Below are 25660 nucleotides of genomic sequence, written 5' to 3'. Positions count from 1 at the left end.
TGTCGCGAGACAACCAAAACCCGGAGCGGAGCGGAGCGCGCGCCGGAACCCGGATCCGGCCTGCGCTCCTCTGACGTCAGCAGTGTTTATAGTAAGAGACAGAGGCGCTTTAAAGAGAGGCCGCTTGAAAAAGTCCAGCACTGCTCACTCTGAGACAGTTTAGTGGACAGGAGGTAGTCAGGACTCACCTAGTTATCCATATTCAAAGATATATTTTTTGATATTCATACCAAATGTGCCCTATATTCGTTGCTTTTTGTGCTGTGGTGATGCACACAGCTCATTTTGCTTGTCTGTTTTCAGTGTATGCTTATGTAAAACAATATCACAGTATTTGTATTTGCAATGGCATGATCTAGTCAGAGTTACCATTATTTCAAAGGCTTCACATGGCCGACCTCAATGACAACCGAAGTAAGTCTGGTATATTTAACTTCAAAAAGGTTGGAAATAGCCACATGCTTTTCATATATATAAAGATAAACTTATAACCCGTCTACAGGTTTAGTGGTATTTAACAATTAATATGTCCATGTATTTACCCTACCACTCTGCCTTGAAGTCAGACATAACTATTCAACCACTGTGATTACAAAAAAAAAAAAAAAAAAAGGCTTCATGCATGAGCTGTGTGTTCCTCTTTGTTCCATTCATTTGTGCACTTTATCTTATTAGCTCATTAAAGGAGTGGAACAAAATAGGCCACAATGTCATCTTCTGTTAGAGTGGGCTAATGGGTACAAGTGACTGCTTCCATGCTGCGTCCATGTGTCAACAACGACAAATGAGAGAGGCGCGCATAGAGCAGAGTAAAGTAGAAGAAAAGCATGAAATTACAACCTGTGTGTGTGTGAGAGGGAGCGAGAGGAGAGAGAGAGAGAGAGAGGGAAGATAGAGAAGGAAGAAGGATGGGGGATGGACTGAGCCAGAGCAGGAAGTGAAGATACAAAAAGAGAAACAGTGGTGGTGGAAAAGTGACAGTATAGGCCAGTGAAATTCAACACACCACATGTTATCTGTTAAAAGTCAAATCCCATGCCAAACACACATGAGAACGAGACGAGATTTGGGGAAAATCATAAAGTTGCCCTATGCAATTAATAGAAGCAGACATCCTATGTCTCTCCACCTCTCTCTCTCCCCCCCACCCCCTTTCTTCGTGTTCTCTGCCTGCCTGCCTGCCTCGCGCTCTCCTAGCAGCAGCAAACCTTAGTGTTGCCTTCATGCGCTGTCGGAATTTTTCTCAGTCACTCTGTGAGTCAGACATGAGCGACTCCTACACAGCAAAAGAAAGCAGCTGAATTTGAAAGGAAAGTCTAGAATGGCTTTTCCACGGGGTGTCTTCGTTCCTGACATCTGAGTGTGTATTCAGAGAGTGTGAAAGCTGATTAGTACAACGAAAAACACCCTAAGAACACAAAGCAATGTAGGATTAAAGTAGTATTTAAGGCCCTAGTAGCTGTGTGAAGACTTTTACTACTTCATCAGCAAACAGTAACAGGGTAGTGTAGGGGGATATAAATTACATAGAGAGAGGTTACTATAGAATTTAGTGCCATTAACACAATAAGCAGGTTAAAACAACAGCAAATAGTAAAAATATTCACTAAAATGTAAAGTATAATGTATAATGAATATATGAAGAAGAATTTGATATATTTTTGTTAATAAATCAACAACTGGGTGATCAAATTCATGAGAAATGAGAGAAAATTGCAACTAGATAAAAGGTAGGTTTATATTTTTCAAACAAAAAGATATCATGCTATTATGACATGCAAAAAATTGCTGTTGCATTTGCTCTTTTATTTTAAGCATGACTTTAGAAGATTAGACAAACATACACACACACACACAAAAAACAACAACTGTTTATAGCAATTGAATGCTGCGACACTGTGTGTTCACGAGCCTCGGGCGCAGCACGTGAAGGCAGCATCTCTGCTTGCAAAAGCAGCAGAACTTTGCTATGTGAATGTGGGGGATGGGAAGCAGCAGCTCCCAGCTCTGCTCAGCCCTTTCTCTCTATAATGCGGGTCTTTCTGCTTACATTGCTCACTCTATCAATGGAAAAGACATCCCTTTTACTTAAAGTTTTACTTAGACAACAACAAAAATATCCACTTGTATTTTAAAGCTGCAAATAGAGCTCTTGTATGTTTAATAAATGAGAGGAGCTATGCAGGGTGGAGGGGGTCAGCTCAGCTGCTGTCTGCTTATATAGGCTAAGGAGGGCTGTGTGTGTGTGTTAGCAGAAAGCGCAGAGATGAGGCTGTTTTGGAGGAGGGGGTAGGGAGCTTCTTTTTAGCATAAACTCGCTGTTTATTATCAAGGGGTGCAGTCTCTCCTCTCCCTTTAATATTTCTGAAAAGAGCTCTACAGTCTGCTCTCTATGCTTTTATTTCCTCGTTTTCTTATTGTAGAAGTGTGTTCAAAATGTGCTGCATTTTCAGCTCTAGCTTTGGAAAATATTTATTTGTTGTTCAAATGTCTGTGCTGCTCAGTGAAGATGCAAAGTTACTTTAAAGAACTAAGATTGAATGATATGCTACATTATTGTTGAGCAACAGCATGATGCTAAATACTTCCTGTGCTTGGAGTGACATGTATTTGTTTTTGTGATTCTTGTTTTGTACATGTATGGTGTTCTCCTATGCAACGAGAGCTGTTCATACAGACTTAACTCATAACTAATAATGATGCTTTGATTGTTTAACTTAACTTGACTTGGAGATCACTTGTAGAGGCTCTTACTTTGAAAAGCTGAGTCTAAATCAGGAAAAAGGCCATCTACAGCAGTTTACGGTTTATATTACAATCGCTGTTCATATGCAGCCGCAGTACTATAACTGTTAACCACCCACATATGAAGAGTGACTTGATGAAAAAGTGTTACCATGAAAACATCTCACTGTAATTCTCTGTCGTAATCCTGTTTGGCCCATGTAGGATAAGATTCACACTTCCCACGTGATCTCATACTATTGTGTCCCGTGTCTGTCTTTTGTCTCTTTCAGATTCATTCATAGAGAGAAGAAAAAAAATCGGAACTCATTTACAGATTGTTACACTTAAATCCTGTCTGGACTCTGTCACATTTGTCTTTTTGCTTTGACTGTTGATAGTGGTGGTGGTGGTCGTGTGACACCCCCCACCTCCATCTGTCCCAGGATGATGATTTAAGAGTGTTTACTCGTGCCCCAGCACCCCCTCCCTGCGTGGCTGACTGTGATGCATCACCTTATACCCAATGCTGTGGCTTCCCCAGCCGTCACCCCAGCAGCAGCTTGGACTTAATCCATTAATTTTCTCTTGTAATCATTGTTAAACTAATATCAGAGAAAGGAAACTGACAATAGAAACAGTTGTGAATGGCTGCATTTAAATATGCAAAGATTTGGTGGGACTCTATTATTTATGTCATCAAATCTAGTTAAAAGACAACTTTCTGAACAGGCTAGACCCATAAATATTTTACTAACTTAACTAAGCCAAAAAATTCTATTCCTGTTAATTAATGTAATCCTTACATATTCTTACACATGCATTTTTAATGTAGCAACTTTCTTCAATTAATCTCAGCTTTGGACAGTAAAAGTGTCTTTCTTGTTGAGCAAGTTAACTGATGACTGATCATTCAGGAGTTTTTCTTTTATTTTCATCCCTCGGGATTCAGTCTGGGAATGGAGCCATACAATCACCAAGACAACCCAATAATGTGGCGCGGAATTTCCTAACTAGACCTGTTTTACAATGTGTACAACTGAAGCTACAACCCACCACACAGGCTCATTTAAATGATGATCAAGTATAAAGAAAAAGATAATGACAAAGACCATAACATTATAGAATGAAATAGAAATTTAGAGCACAATAATTAAACACAGCCATAATAGCGATGAAAGATAAAGATAAGATAAATAATTAATATTATAGCCATTACTGCTAGTAAGTACATGCTGCTGGAATATAGATCAGAACAAATGAACTACATCTGACATTAAATCCATAATTTCTCTGTACATTAAACACTTTAATGTAAAGGAAGGTGTGTTGAGTGTGTGAAGGTGTGTGTGTGTCTCTCTGTGCAGCATGGTTGCAGCCATCCCCAGCTGATAATTAAACAGCAATGTATCATCCTGGGAACCTGCTACCTTTACTGTCACCTGGGATAAAACAACCTCCAAAGCAAATAAACAGGAGGCCTGCTGTGGTGATGGGAGCAGTGGCTGCAGCCGCAGTCCACTCCCAGCCTCGGTGGCTCCCCCTGCAACAAAAGAGCAGACGGTGATTCCGACCTGCCTCTTTTGTCGGGGTCCACATGGGGCCGTGATTAAAACAGTTCAACTCACCGAGGGGGTCCAGCAGCCCTCCCCTTCCCTTGACAGCAGCACTACCTGCAGGCCCTCTGTGAAAAACCGAAGGGCCAGGATAAATGCTTCTGTTCTGATTTTGTTCTAAAGCCACTGTCTCCCACACATATGAACCAAATTCTGTCAATTCAGCAGGTAAATTACTATGTAGCTCCAACCTTTACTGGTGAGGGGTGTTTAGAGGTGACCTCTGCTGTGGCAGGATTAGTGGGGTTCACGTATCCTACCAAGCGTGAGTGTGAAACAACATGTTTGACTTTGGCTGTTTGCATGTATCCACACTGCTCCTGATAGGATTACCGACACACAGAGACCGCTGGTCGTTCTCTCCGCATAGATTGATTCTGTTGTTGCTGAATTTATCTCTTGTCACCTTGGAAGTTCAAAGTGAGCCAGAGGTGCAGTGTGAAAGTGTGAGAATGTGGATCCTCTTTGGTGTTGATTCCAGCCTCTTCTGACAACTTTCTGTTTTGCTAGGTGTGTGTATTTCCAATGTGAATCTCATGGATTTCTGGTCTTCATTTGCTTCTTCTGTAAGTTTTATTTAAAAACAGCTAGTTTTCTCACATACTTAGTCAATACCCATTATTGGTGGATAACATACAGTATATTTTTTTTACCCACCAGAATCTTTAGGTTAAAGTGTTTTTTGTTGCTTTCACTGCACAGACAAAACTCATTGAGAAAAACACCATTTTTATGTGATTTAAATACCAATACCCTTAACATTACATTTGGAAATCTGGAAATGTAAAAATGTTTAAATAAAATGAATTAAATAAATGTTCCCTTTATAGTTTGAGGAAAATCTGCATACTAAATTAACAAATTCAAACCTTGCATTGTGATGAAGCAGAAGACACGGCTGTTTGTCTGAGCTAAAAATGACGTTTTGGAGCTGCACGGTTTTCACAGGCAGCAACAAATAGCAAATGGGGCTCCTTCCATCAGCACATAAAGTGTATACATAGAATGTATTTGATAGCTAGATGGAATACATATAAAGATAGAGTCATTCAAATAGGCATAAGTGGTAATTTCATCAGTGGGACCTATACATGAGTGATGTTTGTGTGCCACAAATGTATGTTCAAGCATAATAACAGCTATCATTCATAGAAAGAATGCAGAAGATGTGGAATATGCATGATCAGTGGGTGAATTGAAAGTTTCAACCTTTGTGCATTACCCAGCAAGATCATTATTCACTGCTCTGATCAGTGTAGATGTCCAGACAGACATGTCTTACTGCTAAGATCGGGTCAAAGGTCAGGAGGGTCTCAGGACCTCCAGTACAGACTCTGCTCTGATGTGTGGCTTTCTAAAGACAGTACCACTTTGACAAAGCTCTTCCAGTGTATAGGAATGAATCCTTTGCACATTTTTATTCTCATCCTCTAATCGTGCTATGAAACGTGGAGAAGTTACCAACACACACACACGGATGCATGTACACACCCACGTGTACAAAGCCTAATACAGCCCATACCTGACAATAATATACACACTGAGAATTTATGGCTGTAAAGAGTCCGTCATTGACGCACACTTGCGGCAAACATCAGTGGCAATCCCACACTGAGGTTGTCCTGGCCACACACACACACACACACACACACACACACACACACACACACACACACACACACACACACACACACACAATCACAACAGTTGGGGCCTGTCCAGATGGTTGCCAGGCAGCAGTTCAATGCATAGTCTGGAGTGTGTAGAGGAAGGAAGTGCCACTTTGCGAAGTGCAATGGGCATCCGGCTCATTCCCAGATGCTGTGTGCGTGTGTGCATGTGTGTGTGGAACCGGCCGCTTAAACTTACACCTGACAAACACACACACCCACCACTTTGTAAACAATGAAGAAATAAGGAATGTGCAATTCAAATCCTGCATGGTTTTACTCCTTAATAAATGTGTGGAGATTCATGTTTTCTTTAAAGAAAAACATGCAGCCAGGGCCTCAGTATACGTTTAATCCAAACGTACAGCTTTGATGCATGACTGGATATTAAAAAGCACTTGTAGAATTACTCTGCTGCCTCATGAGGTCATATTTCAGATTAATCTTTCAGCCATTGTTCTTACCTGATTTGATCAAATGAGATCAAACTTTTTACAAGGCACCACTCACCCTGAACTGCTTAGCAGATATTCAATCAGTTGCTCCTCTCTCCTTGTATTATTCTCTCTCAAGCAGTGAAATCCGCTCTGTTCCTTAGGTGAAAATAGACAGGGGACCTCAATGCCCCATGACAGGCTTTCAAATCAAAGCTGATAGGACATATTCAGGTTACACTGGAGCACTTCTATCAATCTTTTTTGTGTGCATGCGTGTGTGCGCTGTGATAATTTGCTAGAGGGCATTTTTTGAAAATCTCTGAATTCATGAAGTCCACACAGTCACACTGGCACCGGCACTGAATTCTAAACACTCCATTTTCTCACACTGTGTTCAAGTGAAGTGAAGGAAGGACCCCCGATCTCAACAAAGCCAGGCAAGGTTAAGAGCACTCGAAATTACAGTGTCCACCCTGCAAGGACAGAGAAGTGCTCACTCTCTTTTCATGCAGGGAATCATTTTTGTAGTAAGGGAACTCGTCAGTGCAAGCATACTGGGAACTGCTCCATTGTGGGTCACGGAGCCCAGTATGTGAGCCTTTCTTCGACTGACAAGCAAGTCCCATCCCTGTAAATCACACAGAGAATCTTGTCAGCGTGTCAGCTGTGAACTGCTATGCAGTGCAGTCTTACAGGAACAGCATTGTTTACTCCTTAAAAATAAATGTAGTCTTCACCCTTTGGTCATTAGTAAGTTAGGGCCAATCACATCACTGGCAGTCCTCTGCTTCTCTTGATTGACAGGCAGAGAGGAATCTTGTCATTCACAAAATTGTCAATGTGAAAAAAAAGAAACACTCGGAAAAGGTGTATATAAAAATAAAAAATGCTGAAATTACAATAATTATAGAGTTTCAAAAATATATTACTTTGACACAATGTGATATACTTTATTTAAACTTTATAATTACTGTAATTGCATATGTATATATAGTATATTTATTTTTTGTCATTTTTATTTCCAAAAATGACAGTACTGTAATTATTTTGTAATTACTTATTGTGTAGTTACCTTTTCTGTGAGTGACTGTTGCTTTGGCCTGAAGGAGCTAACAGACAATAACATAGTCGGCCATGCTCTGTTTCTTTTAGAGACTTCTGTAATTAAACTACAATACAATCATCATTAGATGAGTAATGTGAAATAAAAGCACTGGGAAAAGAACACTTTTGTAATGATAATTCTTGGAATTACATAAAAAGCTTAGATTTCAAATAAAACAAATAATAATATAGTACATTTTGTGAGTTTTTATTTACTCCAGTTTCCCATTCTTACACATAGAATAGTTGTATGCTTTTAAAATGACTTTAAATTGACTTAAACTTTAAATCTTTTTTGCAGCACACCATCACTCTCCTCCCAAAACTATAACTTAAAACCAATGTAAAATGCCAGATTTTGATGCAGATAAAACCGGCTTCTCTTTTGTATTTATATAATAGATTGGGCCTTTAGATTCTCCTCATGCAGTGCACTGAAAATAGAAAGACAGACTAGGCTATGAATATTTAAAGCCATAATTGAACCAAATATGCATGTTTGAATTAGTGATTCAGAGGCCATAGGTTTGCAATCAATGGTGGCAGTCAGGGGACCTGTGCTTGTTTTGAGGTGAGAAGAAGAGACACTCCAAGATGAAGGGGCAGCAGAAGAAAAGGGGCAATTACTGGTCCTTTCTTATGGAAATGGTAATGAAGTGGGACATGGGGCTGAGGACAATAGAGGCCCACAGGCAGGTTGAGCGTCACTGTGTAAACTGCTTCCTGTTAGGGAGCCATTTAGTCCTCACTTTTACTGACTAACAAGCCATCTCCAGACCAACTACAAAGACGCTTCCCCATCAAAGCTGGAGGCTGCTGCTGTCTGTGGAGCCCAGATAGGCTTTTCCCAGGCCGGCTCCCATCTAACAGCACAGTGCAGGACGTTTAGTGGGCCGCTTTAAAAAGAAAATAAAAAAATATATAAATATACATAAGTAAATTTGTGTGTGTGTGTGTGTGAGAGAGAGTTTTCCCTTTGCAGGAATGACAGCTGACGTTTTTCTTCATCTTCTGACGTATGCAGAAATGCTTGTTCCCAAGAGTTTCCTCCAGTACTTAATGTGCAAATTCAGTTTCCATCAAAGACTGGAGCTGCATGGTGATGGAAGTAATATGATGATGGAAGAAATCCAATGGCAGATATTTTCCTTACAACGTTCAGTGGCTGCGCAGAGAGAAAAGCTCATAATACATTTGTTGTAAAGGGGATTCACTTATTAACTATATTCAACACTTAGCCAAAGAAAAAAAAGAGCAACAATACAAATGAACTGCAGATACTGTGATCCGTGTGACATCTTTCACATGATCTAACTAAAACATATTAGATTTAGAGTTAAGATACATCATGCACATAATCTTTCCAATGCTCATGATGAATGTACCCAATATTTTTTTTATGTTAAAGCAAAACAGTAGTTTGTTGTGTTAGTGTGTCAAATATATTAATAAAAAAAAAGAAGAAGAAACATAAACATTGGAAAATCCTACAATTAATGGAAAATAGTCCCAAGTTTCATTTTACAGATCTGTATAATCTGCCTTACTTCATATTTGTGAAGCCAGACACTTTCTCATTTTATCAGGAGATAAGAGTTCTCACAGCAGTGATATAACCGTGACTACCTGAATAACAACAGTGCAGACTTGATATTCGCTGTGGTTAATTACATGCCAGTGAAGAAAGTGACTTTCATACTGTATTCGCACCTGGATGGTCTAAACTAAGCTATAGTAGTGTCTCCTAAGAGTGATGCTGCCATCATCAGTAATACAGTTCATAGCAAATACAGAGGATTACCTTTGTGATGAAGACAGCTGCAAGCTGCAAAAGCATTGACACTAAACTAACGTCCTGTGTTAATCTAAGCTTTTAAAAACTGAAACAGGAAGAAATAGTGCATGTGTGGAGGACTATTTGCAGCTGTGGATTAATACACATTTGATGCTCTAGGGAGGTCTTTTTGAAACCAGGACAGTTAATTTTAACTGTTAATGAAGGAATTCTGCATACGATCAAGGGCAACAGTGTGACTCAGTAACGTATCGCTGAGGAACAATAGTCCAGAGGAATAAGGTATAACAGCTGTCAAGTGTTCAGATATAATAAACCGTAAAATAAAACGTTCCACGTGGACACGTGCAGTGACAGGTTCAGGAATATATTATTACCCTGGACAGAGCAGAAGGGGGCAGTCTACTGCTCTCGGGGAGCATGTAGCAGAGCCACAGGGCTGTGTGTTGTGGTAAAAACTCTGGCAGAGACTGTGAGGAAGGGTGGAGGTGGTGGCGGCATGGGGGGGGGGGTCTATTGTCTTTTAATGAGAGCCTTTGATGTTGCCCCACTGTTTGCTGTTTGTACACCTGGGTCACTGTGCCTGCATTCAGATTGGCTGTCTGCTGGTGGAGGGGGCCACACGGCATATTCCAGGTAACACTTTCCAGTCAGCTGTGGCTGCTGCCTGGCGTGGGAAGGCAGTAAAAGCAGCCCGGCCCCCTTTGTTTACCCCCCCTTCAGTTTATGGCACAGTGAGCCCCCCACCCCCACCCCTTTTCCTCTGGTCCTGCTTGTCCTCCAGACTCTGTATACAGACTCTTAGAGTCTCTCTCTGGGGCCCCTAGACACCTGTAGAGGTAGAGTCGCCTGCCAGGGCCCACAGGCAGTGATACTTCCTTCCACCTAGGAAACAGTTCAACAAGAAAAACATAGCTCACCAAAAAATCAGGGTACAAATCAATACAATCGACAATCAATGTTTCTGCTGCCAAGAAACTGAATTTATGCTGCTACGTTTTTTTTTAAACTCAACATTAAACTCCCTCTTTAGGAACACACTTCATCTCTGTGCAAATTGATGTAGATTTTAGTTTAGTTTTCCTGTGTTCACCTTAAAGTCAGTTTAATACAAACACAGCTTTTAGCATTTAGAAGTTAAACTTGGTTTAGTAGATAATAATCAGATATTTGACCTTTTAAACAGGTTGATGTAATTCTAAGAATCAGGTACACTCAGAAGGGTGGGCTCTGGGGGCTCAAGCCCCTGCTCCGGATCAAGGGTGCCCCCTCAACATAAATGAATCCTCTGGGATGTTTATTTCTATTACTGATACCTCAAATGTCATTGTATATGAACATTTGGAATTTCTCAACCATTTATAAATTGAACACATGTTTTTACACTTATAGTTCCTTCAACTTGAAACCAGATCCAATGTATCTGCCATTTTCTGAGAACAAATGCAACACCAATCAATAGCTAAGAAAGCTAATTCACTGTCAACGCTATATCAACCATCCATGACTCAGTAATAAATAAAGCCATATTTCACTGTACAAAACAAGGTTAGTTATGTTTCTGCTGTAACAAGAATCCAACACCTAATATATAGAGCCTGTGCCTCTGAGAAACTCTCCCCATGATTAACCACGTAACTGAATGTTTTTTGTATTCAACATGCTTGAGTAGAAGGTTTTAAAATCTTCAGTAATTTTAGACATTTTAGACATTACTGTTACTAAAGAGAAGTTTTAAATCCACATTTTAAGGCTCAGTTTGAGTAAAAGTCCTGAGTTTAACATTTCAGAGGCAGGAAGAGGTCAAAGTGTTTAATAATGTACACGAAACACAACAGAAATACCAGAAAAGACTAAGTGAGAAAAGTAAGCAGGGTTTTGTAAAGTAGATTTGATTTATTTTAGAATCCTTGTGTGACCAGAAAACTGTGTCTTGTGACTCTAACAGGGGTCCTAACCCACATGTTCGGGACCACAGGTTTTTGTAGAAACTGGAAATGCACCTGTAACCTGTAACTTAAAAGCGACATCTTAAAAGGACACACACACACACACACACACACACACACACACACACACACACACAGACTGCATTTAATATAAGATGTTATTATAAGCCCCCACATCATTGCTTGGTAAGGTGATAATGCTGATAGCTCATTGGCGATGCATCAGAAGGTGACACTGTGTTGTGTGAACATCTCATTTTAATTGTGCATTTATAGAGAGAGGAAGTGCCGGCAGAGGAAGAGGGTGATGAGCTCTGAAGTCACACGTCCTCTGACTCTGAGTAAATAATGTTCCTGGCTGTAGCTATCATCAATCCTCTGTCTTTAACACTTACTGTTTGTCAGTGGAAAGTGGTCCTGCTCCTTTTGATCTCCCCGCTGGCCATTTAACCCTCCCACTAAAAAAACTCTGAGCGGCCAGGTCAGAGTGGAGCAGATAGACACTGTCCTGAGGTTCGAAACGTCTTCCCCAACAGACAGCGAGGTCTTGGCTGTGAAGATACACCCCAGAGTTATGATTAATGTCTGGTAATATTTGCCAATGTCTTTCACGTCTTCCCAGCACAGCCGAAGTCGATTCCTCTTGGAGTCAGGAGGAGATAGGCAGGAGTGTGATCTCACTCCGCAGGGTCTACTGTTAATACGTGTGTGTGTGTGTGTGTGTGTGTGTGTGTGTGTGCGTGGGTGGGTGCATGTGCACACAGCTGGAAGCTGCAGCGAAGAGATTTAACTGTGTTTTCTCACACACTGGTGTCTGCTGACCTCAGCTGCTCATATTTACATCAGGCAGCACTGATCACAGTGGAAGAAGAATTGGGAAACAGGAATTGTTCTAATCCGAATGAGTTTCACAAACTCTTAGAGTAGAAAATGTACTAATGAAGAAAAAAATATAATCATCCATAGTAATACATTTATTAATTGTCATTGAATTGTTCTAAAAAATGTAATCTGTAAAACATAACTAGGAACTAAAGCTGTTAAAATAGCACAAAATCCTACTTGGAGTAACAAGAATTAGTTAGTGAACAGCTGTTAAATTCTGTGACGTCCATTTAAAACTACATATGAGGACAAATGAAACCCATTCAGTGCAGTACTGGAACAGACAGATCACTGCAGTGAGTGTTACTGAAAGATCATCTGTTCAACAGAAAGGACCGGAGATCAGCTGCACGTTTCCCTGAAAATGAAACGTTATGTTTATTATGTTATGAATCTGTCATTTGATTTATCATGAGAGGCTTTAAATACAGTATAAATAAACATTTGGGTAACTGACTAATACGTCACTCTTACTGGACTCACTGCTGGTTCTGAGAACCTGCTGCAATTGCAAACAAATTCTTTACCAAACACATCATCGCCACATTCACAGGCCACAAAACCGGGGGCGTCTTATTATTAGGGAGATCGGGAGTGGTCTAATCTCTGGAGTCTCCGGTTCCTATTGTTTGATTTGGTTGATTTTCTGTCACAGAAAACACCAAACACCAAACTAAAAACAGAGATTCACCACAGCAGGATGTAACTTTCCCTCATACATTCACACACCTGAACTCCGTGTGCTGTGACTCCACACACAGTGTTTCAGAACCCTGACACGTCTGTGTCTCCAGCTCCTGCGTGGTTCAAGTTTACGTGTATTAATGTAACTTGGTGTCATATTATAGCTAAATTCAGATACTATGCACATGTTAAGATGTGTGAAGATTAAACTGCACATTACAGTCTTCACAATAATTGAATTTTTAAGAAGTATGTGAATTATTTAGAGTAAACTAAAGAATAGTTGCATGTAACAGAGTATGTCACTCGAAAGCTACTATTTTAAGTTCATCTAACTAAATAAATAGGTGAACTTAAAATATTGAAGTGTTCCCTATATTCCAGTGGGATTTATTCTCTTATTAGTTGTAATTCATGCAAACCATATGTTCAGCATTTAAATTATGATGCACTGGTTCCTTCATTTACGTTTATATTTAAACCCTTTTAAAATAGTTTCACTGAAAATCGTTTGGAAAATCTTTTTTTTTTTTTAATCTAGTTTTTTGCTTTCACCTGCAGTTTTTTGTTTGTTTCAAATTTCCTTTTTCTACTGGTTCATTTAAATTAACAGCATGTTGAAAGTTTTCAGTGCAGAAACAAATGTAAGAAAATGAAAGCTTGATTTTTAAGACTTCAATGTGCTCTGAGCTCAGCAATACATAAAGTACTTTGAATTAGCTCCGTGTCTATCAGTCAGTGTTTTGAAGTTGGCTTTATAATCCTGACATGCTGCAGCCTTTATGAATCCATATCTCTGTGTCTTATTTACATTTACAGTGGAGCAGTCTCCCCCAGACGAGCTGTATTTTTACTGTCACACTTCTTTTTGTGAAGCGACTCATCTTGATGTCGACTTAACAAACTCTCCTCCTTGTAATCTCCTCAGCAGTGCTCCTTGTTCTACAGAGCCCATGTCAAAGCTGAGTGCTCTAACATTAGCATGCCAAAGATCCGAAGGTCTACTGTAGGGCACCCAGATGAGGGCCGGCGGGGGCCGAGAGGGGAGGGGTGGGGGTGCAATTACTGTCCCCACTAATTCTTTTTATCCCTTTCAAAGGGACTGGTGATTAGAAGAGGAAAGTTTAGATTTCCTGAACTTGAAGTGGAAACGCAAAAGTGACAGACGAAGCTCAGGCCTCAATCCACATCAAGGAGGGCTGGAGCTGGGGCTGAGTGTGTGTGTGTGTGTGTGTGTGTGTGTGTGTGTGTGTGTGTGTGTGTGTGTGTTGGGGGCTCTCTTGTCTTTACTGGTGTGCTGTCGTGGCTGGTTTTACCTGCTGCTCTGTCTTTATAAACACACAATGCTACAGTTAAAATGACAAAACAGGGACTGAGTGCAATTTCTTGTTTTAGTATTGTTTTACTTTATGTACTTGCTACTAGTACTTCTTATCAGAGGTGTTTTTAATCACTCTGCATTTGTCTTTCAGCTGTAGTGCTTTACAGATCAAGATTTTACAAAGCAGATATGTCTCAGTAAAACAGAATATAATGTAGAAGTAGACTACAGGTGGATGAATTTACTCGTAAACACGACCAATAATATGTAGAAAAACTGTTACAAAATTATTCTGCAACATTTTCCAAGCAGTTTTTTGTACACCAGAGACTGACGGCTTGGTGTTGTAGTATAAACAACACCGGGGGGGGGGGATGACCTTTTATCCTGTTTTAATGTGGATGGATGTGAACAGTGCAGCGAGCTTGATCCAGATCAACGGCTGTGATGTCGCACTGTATTCATTTTAATTTGAATATTTTAGGGGATTCTGTTTTTTTTTTTACAACATTTAATGAAATAAAACATTTAAACAGTTACTTCAGTAATTAAATGTGTTATTAATGTGTTAGAAATGTTTTAATTATACCACTAACATAACATACATGTTTCATTTCATGTTTCAGCTGCTGCATTGTTTTGTCCAATATAATATGTCAGAATGAAAAAAACGCCTTCTGTGTGTGTGTGTGTGTGTGTGTGTATTCTTCCCATGACTGACTCTTCCACCTCCCTGTGTTTACTTATTTAGGCCAGAGAAGTCCTCTGGAAAATATGCATCGTTATAACTGTCCCTTTGTGAAGCACCAGACCTCTGCAATATTTCTCACCTAGGTGAGTGTGTGCTGATGCCAGAGCGGGGCCTGCATCAGTTAACCCTCAGCTCGCTGGGCAGCAGCAATCTGCGTCTGCCGAGAAAAAGCAGTGGAAAAGCAACCAACCAAGCGGCTTTTGCAAGCAAACTTTATATTTCAGAGCAGACATTCGCTCACCGTGTGGGATGAAGACGCTCCTCCTTTACCTCAGTTTGCCTCAGTCAGGTCAGAGGTTGTTGTTGTTGTGCTGATTTGTGCTTAACCTGGCAACCGCAACACACAGCTGAAGTTCAGTCAGAGTGTTTTGTTGCTGCAGCTACAGACAATTCATTCATAACCTGGCAATCGGCCATTGAATTCAACCTTAATTTGAAGTTATGAGGAAGCTTCCTGTGAGTAAGTTTGTGTGTGTGACTTTGTCTGTCGGGGGTTAGCAGAGCCTATAAGTCTGCGGGGGTTATGTCCTATATGCAGCCGCTTTTTAACACTCTCTGTCTCTTTCTCTCAGTCTCCAAAATAAAACACACACCCACACCCACACACACACACACACACACACACACACACACACACACACACAGGGGGAAAAGGAAGAGGCTGCTGAATGATACGGGATGGAAAGGTGTGAGAGAACCCCTTTACATTTATGGCCTCTGTAGAACTGGAGGAAGTGGTGCAGTAAAGTGGAGTCGCGCTCCAGAGCCCTCACTCAATTCCAAGTACACACAGACAGTGGAGTCAGAGAAAAAGAAAGATCTGAAACCCAAAACCTTTGCTGCAAATAAAATACTGAGTACTGTAAGCGAGTTTGGTAAATGACAGCTGAATATAAGTAAGTAAGACTTTACTGAGCTAATTAGGAATAAAAGTAACTAAGTACAAGTAAACAACCACCTCTGTTTGAAGGGCCACTGAATAATAACTGAAAAGTAACAGTGATGCTAGAAGTACTTAAAAACCTTTTTATTTTAATTTACAGATAAAAAATATACACAATATATCAGTTAGGTTAGCTCCTTCAAATATTTACTTTCAACTGACATAATTTAATTCTGTAGAACCTGATGATATTCAGTAAAGTCAAGGTTTCATTTTTTGAGGGTGTGTTTTAACAAAAAAGTGTTTTTAACATCAAGTGTTTTTAGTGAGGCTCACCCTCCTAACCAATCACAGAGGGCCAAGTAACGATGCTGCTACTACATGTTTAACTGGCAGAGATAAATGTAGTGAGGTCAAATTGTACTAAAATGAATGTTAGAAAACAGCCGAGTACATTCAATCAAACACTGTACTGAAATAAATGTGGAACTTTACTGGACTGCTTCTCTTTTAGTAATTCTGTTGACCACATTTCAGAGAAAACTGTTTTTACAGGCCGATCTGCAGCCATCAGTGCTTTTTACTGTGGCTTTTCAGTCGGACTTTTTTTGTTTTACTTTACCTTTGAGTGTAAAACCTCAATACTTCTATCACTAGTAGCAGTACATACACAATAATTAATAAATCCACACAGTAATATATTTTATTTCTCTGAATCGTGGAGCTCAACTGTTAACACAACATCAGTCTTCATAATTTCTTTATCGTGAAACGTGGCCAGTAAATGAAGGCAGATTTAGAAATTTGAGAGTTTTCTGTGAACGTGCGTTTGGTTAAGGGATGTTTTTTATGTAAATAGCAGAATTAACCTCAGCCTGGCACTTGGGCTCCAAATATTTAATATCAGAGGGAGACATGCAGGCCCATTATTCAAATCCAGCCATCACTTGTGGGCTGCCCACACTCTGGTACAACGGGAACACAGAGTCTGCCCTAATGGCCCATACTCAGTAAACACAAGGCCCCTGTCCCATGTTGATTTGAGACAACAAAAGATTAGCACTATTTGCAAATATACAGCTGAGTTCAAAGGCACAGCTCCCTTCCTTCACTTCCCTTCTTTTGTTTGAATGCACAGATTAGAGTGTGTAGGAAATGAAATGCTACAGACTGTAAGAAACATTCAGGTATTAAACTACAAATCCTAAACGTCCCACTTGAATCACTTCTAACAGGGAAAGTCTCCTCGTTTGATTATTTACATAAAGCTGTAGAAGGATTTTTTGAGAAAGGTTTAGTTGATGAAATATATTTGAACTCTGAACAGTTGGTTTAAATAAATATGAAATATCTGTATTTTTGTGAGAGGGACTGAGTCTGATAAGTGGGCGGTGTTTGGAGACGTCGGACGCAGAGAGGCGAGGTGTGTGCGCGCAAACCACGCCCCACCTCCCCATGAGGTCCCTGGGGGCCCTTAAATGATGAGGCCTCGGCGTTGAGAAACCTGCATCACTAAGGCCTGACCTCTCTCGTCAGCAGCTGTATCCGAGTCAGTGAGTCCTGTCTTGGATTTAGGTCTAGCTACTCTACTTGGAAATATGACTTCTTCCAACCCCGACCAGCGCCTGGAGCATCTCCTCAGCGCCGTGGAGAGCGAGTTCCAGAAAGGCAGCGAAAAGGGCGACGCGTCGGAGAGGGATATTAAACTGACGTTGGAGGATGCAGAGTTGTGGAACAAATTCAAAGAGTTGACTAACGAGATGATTGTCACCAAAACTGGAAGGTAGGTTGAATAAAGCGACTGACGGGGAGGCCGCGGTGACGGGGCGTGCGCACTTTTACGCACGGGTTTTTCACCGTGAGGAGTTAGTTTGTAAAATATTCTTACGTTTTTATTTAATGCCAAAACTGTGTCATAAAAGTAATGCTCCTGAGGCCTTAGAGGCCTTAGAGGTTTGTACAACACCAAAAGAGTTGTATTTTTTGTGATTGAGCTAAAGTAGAAATATGTTTGAAAACAATGTTGTCAAACAAAACAGCTCCACAGAGGCCTCAATCATTCTCACCTCAATCAATCTAACCTCAATCATTCTCACCTCAATCAATCTAACCTCAATCATTCTCACCTCAATCATTTCCAGGAGGATGTTTCCGGTGCTGAGGGCCAGCGTGACCGGCCTGGACCCGAACGCCATGTACTCGGTGCTGCTCGATTTCGTGGCCGCGGACAACAACCGGTGGAAATACGTGAACGGAGAGTGGGTCCCCGGTGGCAAACCGGAGCCCCAGAGCCCCAGCTGCGTATACATCCACCCGGACTCCCCCAACTTTGGAGCGCATTGGATGAAAGCGCCCGTCTCCTTCAGCAAAGTCAAACTCTCCAATAAACTGAACGGGGGCGGACAGGTGAGAAGGTTTTACCCACAGTTCATGCGTAAAGATGAAGTTTTATGGAACTACATTCGGCCTGCAGGACTAGACATAACACTGGCAGATATTCATTCTAACAAGTTATTTAACCTGAAGTTATTTATTTATGTTACATTAAACTAAACCACTGGAATATAGATTTTTAGATTCTTTTTTATCTCTCAATAAAAAAACAAACAAATAGATAAAAATCAAAAACCAATAGATTTTCCTCAGGAAACCACTAAATTCATGTCACGTTTCTGCTAAATCTTCACCATATTCATCAATTTGATTTCCTTCTGTAGATCATGCTGAATTCTCTGCACAAATACGAGCCGAGGATACACATCGTGAAGGTTGGAGGCATTCAGAAGATGATCAGCAGCCAGTCTTTCTCCGAAACACAGTTCATTGCCGTCACTGCTTATCAAAACGAAGAGGTCAGTTGTGCGCAGTGTTTGCTCTTTATGATATTCTGCATCAAGTTCGATTCAAATACTAATTGATGTCTAATTGCTCTTGATGTCTCTTCCTCCTCACAGATCACTGCTCTGAAGATAAAGCACAATCCCTTCGCCAAAGCCTTCCTGGATGCTAAAGAAAGGTACATGTTAAACCTGAAATGACCCATAGAGCACTATTCATATAACTATCAGCACTATATAGAGTCTAATGTTGCTTCTGATTGCAGGAGCGACCATAAAGAAGTCCCTGATCACAGCGCAGACAGTCAACAGTCTGGCTACTCTCAACGTGAGTTTTTCTTGGTTAAGCATCATCTAAAATGTTCAAATACAAAAGTCCTGCATGACTCAATGGTGTGAATTCATTCCTACAGTTGGAGGTTGGTTCCTCCCAGGCCAGAGCCCGATCTGCCCCAGCAGCAGTCCTCCTCAGTTCACTGGCACAGCCGGCCACTCCTCTGGCTCCTACTGTGAGCGCTACTCCAGCCTGAGGAACCACAGGGCTGCGCCGTACCCCAGCCACTACCCCCACCGCACCTCCAACACAAGTAAGACGGCATTCACATCTGTGTATTATAACACATCTTAACACTTCACAGTCAGGTTGAAAAGGAGAACTGGTACCAACGTGTGGCTTTGCTTGACTTCATTTGCAGACAACTACATGGACAACTCTTCAGGGACTCTGCCCACTCATGACAGCTGGTCTGCTCTTCAAATCCCCAACTCCACAGGCATGGGCACTCTGCCCCACACCACCAACACCACATCTAATTCCAGGTGAGCCGTTTTGTCTTTTTGATTCTCTTCCTTTCTCGGTGTTTAGACTTGAGTTTCACCAGATTAAATACATGTTTGTATGTGTTTATAAAAGGCAGTGTATGTTCATTAGTTACAGGGATTCAGCTCAATAATTCCATCAAAATACTAACAACTTACCTTCTTGTCCACAGTCAGTACCCCAGCCTGTGGTCAGTAGCCGGCACCACCCTCACCCCATCAGGCTCGACCTCAGGGTCCATACCTGGAGGTTTGACTTCCCAGTTCCTGAGGGGCTCCTCCTACACAGGCCTGACCTCCTCACTGCCCGTCTCCACGCCATCCTCCATGTACGACCCCAGCCTGAGCGAGGTTGGTGTTGGAGAGGCCCAGTTCGAGAGCTCCATTGCCAGGCTGACCGCATCCTGGGCACCCTGTAGCTCAGAGCTACTGAGCAGCGGCTGGAACTCCCCAACTGTGCAGCCTGAGTGTCCTCTGTAAAGGGCAGGACTGAAAACAGAAATGCAGTCCTGGAGAAGCTCTGGAAACGTCCCAAGACCTGCGAGGATCCCTTTGTTTGTGATTAAAAGCTTAAAGATGATTCATTCCACAGAGTCTCATTCTAAAAAAGATGTAAAGTGAATGTGGAGTCATTCTGAGCAAAGCTGATGAACATGACAATCATCTCCTTCCATGTTGGACAATATCACACTAGAACAATGAGGCTTAGGAGAGGAAGAAGCCTTATGACACATATATACTCAATACTATTTTACTTTATTTCAGTACCTGTTGCTCCACACAGCCACTTGAGCGACTGCTTACATTTTAGTTTTTCTTCCTATGTATGAGATAAAAGAAGGGTTCTGCTAACATAAATGTGTATATGTGTGTATATAGAATAAATTAACGTCCAGTGTGTTCCCATGTGAATGTGCCTTTTCCTGATGCCAATACAAATGTCCCGAGGTCGGACTGAGAGACACAAGTGCCTTCTGCATCCTGGCAGGGTTTGTTCCCCCCTGCACAGACACATGTACATAAACTATCTATTTGTATTTGAACTTGCTTTTATTTATGTCATTTAATAATAAATTAAAAACGTTTGTTTTCTCTATTTCTGTTTTCTAAGTGTGTTTTATCTCCAACTACAGTTGGATCTATTTCTGAATTATTTTGTCCCGTTAGTTATCAGTGAAGACAGATGGTGTACATGCAACAAAAGTCCGCAGCCAGACTTGACCTATGGTCATAGTAGTTACCATTTGTTACCATTTGTGTAAGAAAATACAGAAATAAAAATATTTTAAATATCACATCAGAGAATGTTAAGACATATCAAGCCAGGTTGAATGTTGGGCGACCCGGATGTCATAATGTCAGGCCCTTGGCCGGCGGTAAACATCTGTCCATGCAGTAGTTACCATGGTTTCTGTTTTGTTTGGATAGAAAGTCTCTATCTGGACAAACATAGATTCATGTGACTTGGCAGTTCAACACTGGATTACAGACTCCGATGCACCAACCAGATATTGTAAATTACCTTGTTTTTGGACGGAGTGCACTCACTATGTGAGTTAAAAAGTTTTACTTGGGGTGTAAATCTCTCACATCGCACTCGTGCATTCAACTTCAATAATCCAACTTTTGGCCTGGTGACATTTCTTTAAATAACTGTGTCCGCACTGCTGCGCTAAGTGAAAGCGGCTTCTTTTGCACCTAATTAAATTGGCGAGTTGATGGAGAAGTGTCCAGGTTGGGAAATCTATCGAGACACTTCTCCATCACTGGCACCCTTTTGCTACAATCAGCGTTGCGGTGCAACATACGGCTAACACGTTCAGATCTGCATGTGAGGACACAGGTACTGAATATGGACACAAAATGCTAAGATGAGGAAGTGAATTATACACATTAATACTGGTATTAATACTGGTATTAATACTGGTATTAATACTGGTATTACTCCAAAGTCAGCTTCACACTTTTTAATGTATGTGTTAAAAAGCATTGTTATATTTTTTTGATTATTCAAAAAAGGGATTTAAAGTGGTTCGTACTGGTAAACTTTTTTTTTTTTTTTACATGGTTATAACTGACTCTAAGTCTTAGTTGACACAGTATGTGTGTGTATGAAGATGTAGATGGACAAATCTGGAAGATTACAGTTAAACAATCTGTAAAAACCACATTACAACATGACACGTTTGCTCGTAGCGTAAAAAGTAAAAAATAGTTTAATTCTAAATGTGTTCACGTTCACCCTCAGCTCATACGTGAAGCCACTCATCACGTCTGTGGTAAGATGTGTGTGTCAGGGCCTCACAGGTTCGGCCCCTGAACAGTGATGGAGTGGTCCTCACCGAGGTGCAAATGAAGGCAGGAGGGTCACAGGGCCACGGGCAAACAGTAATGAAGCAGCAATGTGACCTGCAGCTGGTGGGGCCGCTGGCAGCAGAGCAGAAGGGGCCCCACGTGAGACGCTGACGTCTCCCAAACACTTTACCGACTTTTCAGAGTTAGGAATCTGTCGTTGCTTGAACACAGTACAGTAGCTGTGCTTGATATTCTGATGAGCAAATGAAATAATTAATATAATTAATGCAGCAGTTTAACAGGACAAGGAGATCTTTGAAAGCATCTGCCACTGATTTCAAAGCATCCTGAATGACTGAGTGGGATGAGGCTTATTTCTAGTGACAAAAAATAACAAAAAGCAAAAAGCTGTTTGCTAAAAAGGTCACTAAAAAATCTGCTATTGTAAAAACAGCAGTAATACACAGTAAAATAGTGATACGAGTAATTCTGCGGGTACATTTTACTAGTACGGTAAAGATTTAATGCTTTCCAGCAGAACACAGTAACATCACCATTTTCACCAGGTTAAACAACATTAACACCAATGTAGAGTCACGTTTCTGACTTTGTGAGGACTGTAGAAATATCTGGCTCTTATCTTAGAGAGCAATGTGCAACTACATCCAGCAGCTAGTTGTTAGCTGTGTCTGCCCCTTGTTTGGTGATGGCCAAGTAGAGAACAGTGGTTTAAAGATGATGATGGGTAGATTCAGAACACCCAGGTGATCGGGATCCATCTCTGTGTTCATCAATCATTTCACTTTTCACATCTCATAGATTGTTATTATCAACTTGTTGATCAGTGCAGCTGGAAGTTAAATCTTTACATACGACAATCACGCTTTCTAAGCATCTAAGTGATGCATATGGTGTTTGACATTTTGAATACAGTATTTAATTCACTTTATGTACCTCTACATTGGACCAGTATTTGTGCATCTAGTTGACACACTACTCATATGTGTGTCATATATTAGCATTAGTACAGTCTTACTAAAGTCCTTTTCCTTTACCTACTGTTTTGGATTGAAGGTTAAAAGTTGGACAACATCATTTTGTTCAGTTAAAAGTCAGTGAAACCTCATGTTTCATCTTCATTGTGTGTGTGTGTGTGTGTGTGTGTGTGTGTGGGTGTGTGTGGCTCCTTGTTTATGAGCAGTCGTCCTCACTTGGCGTGGAGGATGTTTGCCGATGGCCTTTGCTCAGTCTGGAGCAGCCCTGCTGGTCACAGGACCATCTCGACCCCTTCAGTTATGTTTGTGTATGTTGATGTGAGGACCCTGAGCCCACTGAAGCCTTTGTGCTGCAGTATGGCTGATCTGCTCTGTACACCCCAGCCTGCAGCCTGTGTTGGCCTTCACTAATTGACAATTGGAGTTTGACTTTGCACACCGGCCTCCTCTCCACCCCTGGAAGTGTGTGTTCCAAATACGCTTTACAGAGTGTGCCCAGCACCCAGGTGTGGAGGACGGAGCACTCTAAACAACAGATGTAGATGTTGGATTGGTTCCGTGTTGCCAAACTGTGACTGTCATTATTTGTTTTAAATCTATTTTAGATTTTATTATTGACAAACTATAAGTATGTTTGTCAAATCCTGACAGAAAGAAAAATAAACAAGGAGTGAAGTCAGAATTTAATCCACTGAGGCACCATGAAAATCGAAATCTGACACATGAAGAAGGTGCCAACTTCATGTCTCATCTTTGTCTCAGTGTCCCCGCACGTATCCCTCCTCCACTTCCAGGAACACGCCACCAACCCCTTATGAAAGAAGAGAGAAGGGGTGAAGCAGCCTCGGCAAACACCACGATTATGAGGGTGAGTCACATTGTGCAAGGCCTTCGTGGCTGATTTACGAGGGGCCACTGCCAAAAAAACAAGTCGTCAAGTCTGGAACAGCGAGTCAGTGCAGTGGTGGGGAGGTGTGTTTGCAGACCGCCCCCTCGTCCATCCCAGAACCCCAGCCCCGTCCCTCTGATGTCTGTGTGCCTTCGTTAATGAAGAAATTCTGATACCTTGGTGAGACATTGCTCTCAGCTGAGCAGCCTCTGCCGCTTCCATGCCCTCAATCTCTGCACAGTCATACAGCCGCCCCACCCAACCGCAATCCCATCAGGCCCCTGGCTTCACCTTCCTTGTTGTAAGAGGAACGTCTAAAAGCAGTGCAATAACTGATGGCTGACACGTATTGTATTTTACTAAATGTGACTAGTAGTAGTGCAGCTTAGGGGCAATTCTTAATTTTACCTGTGGACTACTGAGGTGAGTTTTCATACTGGAAAAGTTATTTTCCAAACTCAGCTGACACTAAGAAGTTTAAGAGAGTTTTAGCATACAGGACGTGCACATACTGGGGTTCTACACAAGACAAAAGTGAACTACATGTCTTTAAGATGGGACTAAGAATCACTTGGTTCTACCAGGTACGAGAGTCACGCCTAAGTTTGTAAATCAAGCTGCCTCGTTACTAGAGGTGTAAGAAAATATGAATACACATGAGTATTGCAATACTGTGAAGTTTTCTCAAAAAAACTTTATCAATTTATAGAAATGAATGATCAGCAGGTGGACAGGGATTTATTTTTGCATTGAGTTTAAAGCCCAGACCACTAGATGGCAGTGATGCACATGTTGAAATTATTACGTTTTTAATAGAACAGTTTCACAAACAACAACAAACAAACAAACAACAACAACAAAAACATTCCAGAGTATCACTGCTAACCTTTTTGTACAAAAGCTAGCTTGCATAAGTTTATTACAGATGATCACCCAGTTTTCTTATTGTCACATGATAATCTGTAATTTACCAACTACAGTTCTTCATTTGATGAAGACTAAATTAATGCAAACTGCTCTCAATGTGTTCTGATAAAACACCAGTGTCACTCAGTACGACACAGAGATTTATTATCCAATTCTTCACTTCTCTTCAGCTCTATGAAACATTATATCATCTTGGTGGGGTCAAGTTAAAAAAACATTGGACAACACTGGTTTAAGTTTGGACCAGGTCCAGTTCTCTCCTCTTCCCTGAGGAACCGTACATCCTTGAGCTACTATCACTACTGTCAAAAGACAAACGGAAGCCCTCTAATAATCCTATGGGGTAACATAACTGAAAACACTCGGTATTCAGCAGGTCAGTCTTTGCTAAAACTCCATTATGCTGGGGAGACAGATGTCCGGGAGTTTTTGAACTACATGAGCTATTTCACACACTAGGAGGACTTGCTGGCCAGCATCAGCTAATGTATGTTTCCTCCGGTCACCACAGGGATGGTGACAGCCTCTCACCATCCTGACAGGCCAGTCCAGTTAGTTGTGGACAGTCACACAAGCAGAGAAGACTTGTAAGCAAACCGGTCATCACTGAAGTAACACTTAGCAGAGGTGCATGATATCCAGTGCGGTCTCAGTAAAAAAGTGGGTCTTTGACTCACGAGAAGTAGCGCTGATCATCCTCTTACAACAGGGTTCAGACAACATGTCAGTTACTGCTCGCGTCATGATTAGTACTACTTGAAAAGACTAAATATTGAGTTAAGTGAACTTATTATATTATTTTGTCGATGGTCAGTGGCGGATGCAGCAGGTCGAACTGCAGCTCTTAAAATGAATGTTAAAGGGGAACTGTACCAATGTCACACAGGTAATTCTGTTTCTAGGTATTGGGGTGTACAACTGCATATGTGAAAATGTTGTATACAGACTGTTGTATCTCCCGGAGGAGCTGTGTGAAATCTGATTATTTAACTAACTTATTTAACTACAAGTCAGATAAAACTCCCTCTTGGAGGGTGGAGGGAGCTCACAAGGTCTCCGTAGTTCCCTCTCCAGGCCTG

The 25660-nt window shown here is 41.1% G+C and overlaps 1 protein-coding gene across 1 annotated transcript; it reads left to right on the top strand.

Annotated features, from left to right (window-relative positions):
* The first annotated feature begins 17402 nt into the window (after nucleotides 1-17402).
* tbxta (T-box transcription factor Ta) lies at nucleotides 17403-19955 on the top strand. The gene is made up of 8 exons (XM_026348112.1): nucleotides 17403-17602; nucleotides 17961-18225; nucleotides 18537-18671; nucleotides 18774-18835; nucleotides 18923-18984; nucleotides 19070-19243; nucleotides 19352-19475; nucleotides 19649-19955. The coding sequence occupies exons 1-8, from the start codon at nucleotides 17418-17420 to the stop codon at nucleotides 19953-19955; spliced, it is 1314 nt and encodes a 437-aa protein (XP_026203897.1). The 5' UTR covers nucleotides 17403-17417.
* Nucleotides 19956-25660: the final 5705 nt, after the last annotated feature.

The sequence above is a fragment of the Anabas testudineus genome, chromosome 11, assembly GCF_900324465.2.
Source record: "Anabas testudineus chromosome 11, fAnaTes1.2, whole genome shotgun sequence".
NCBI classification, from domain to species: Eukaryota; Metazoa; Chordata; class Actinopteri; order Anabantiformes; family Anabantidae; genus Anabas; species Anabas testudineus.
This window is presented reverse-complemented; position numbering and strand designations above follow the sequence as displayed.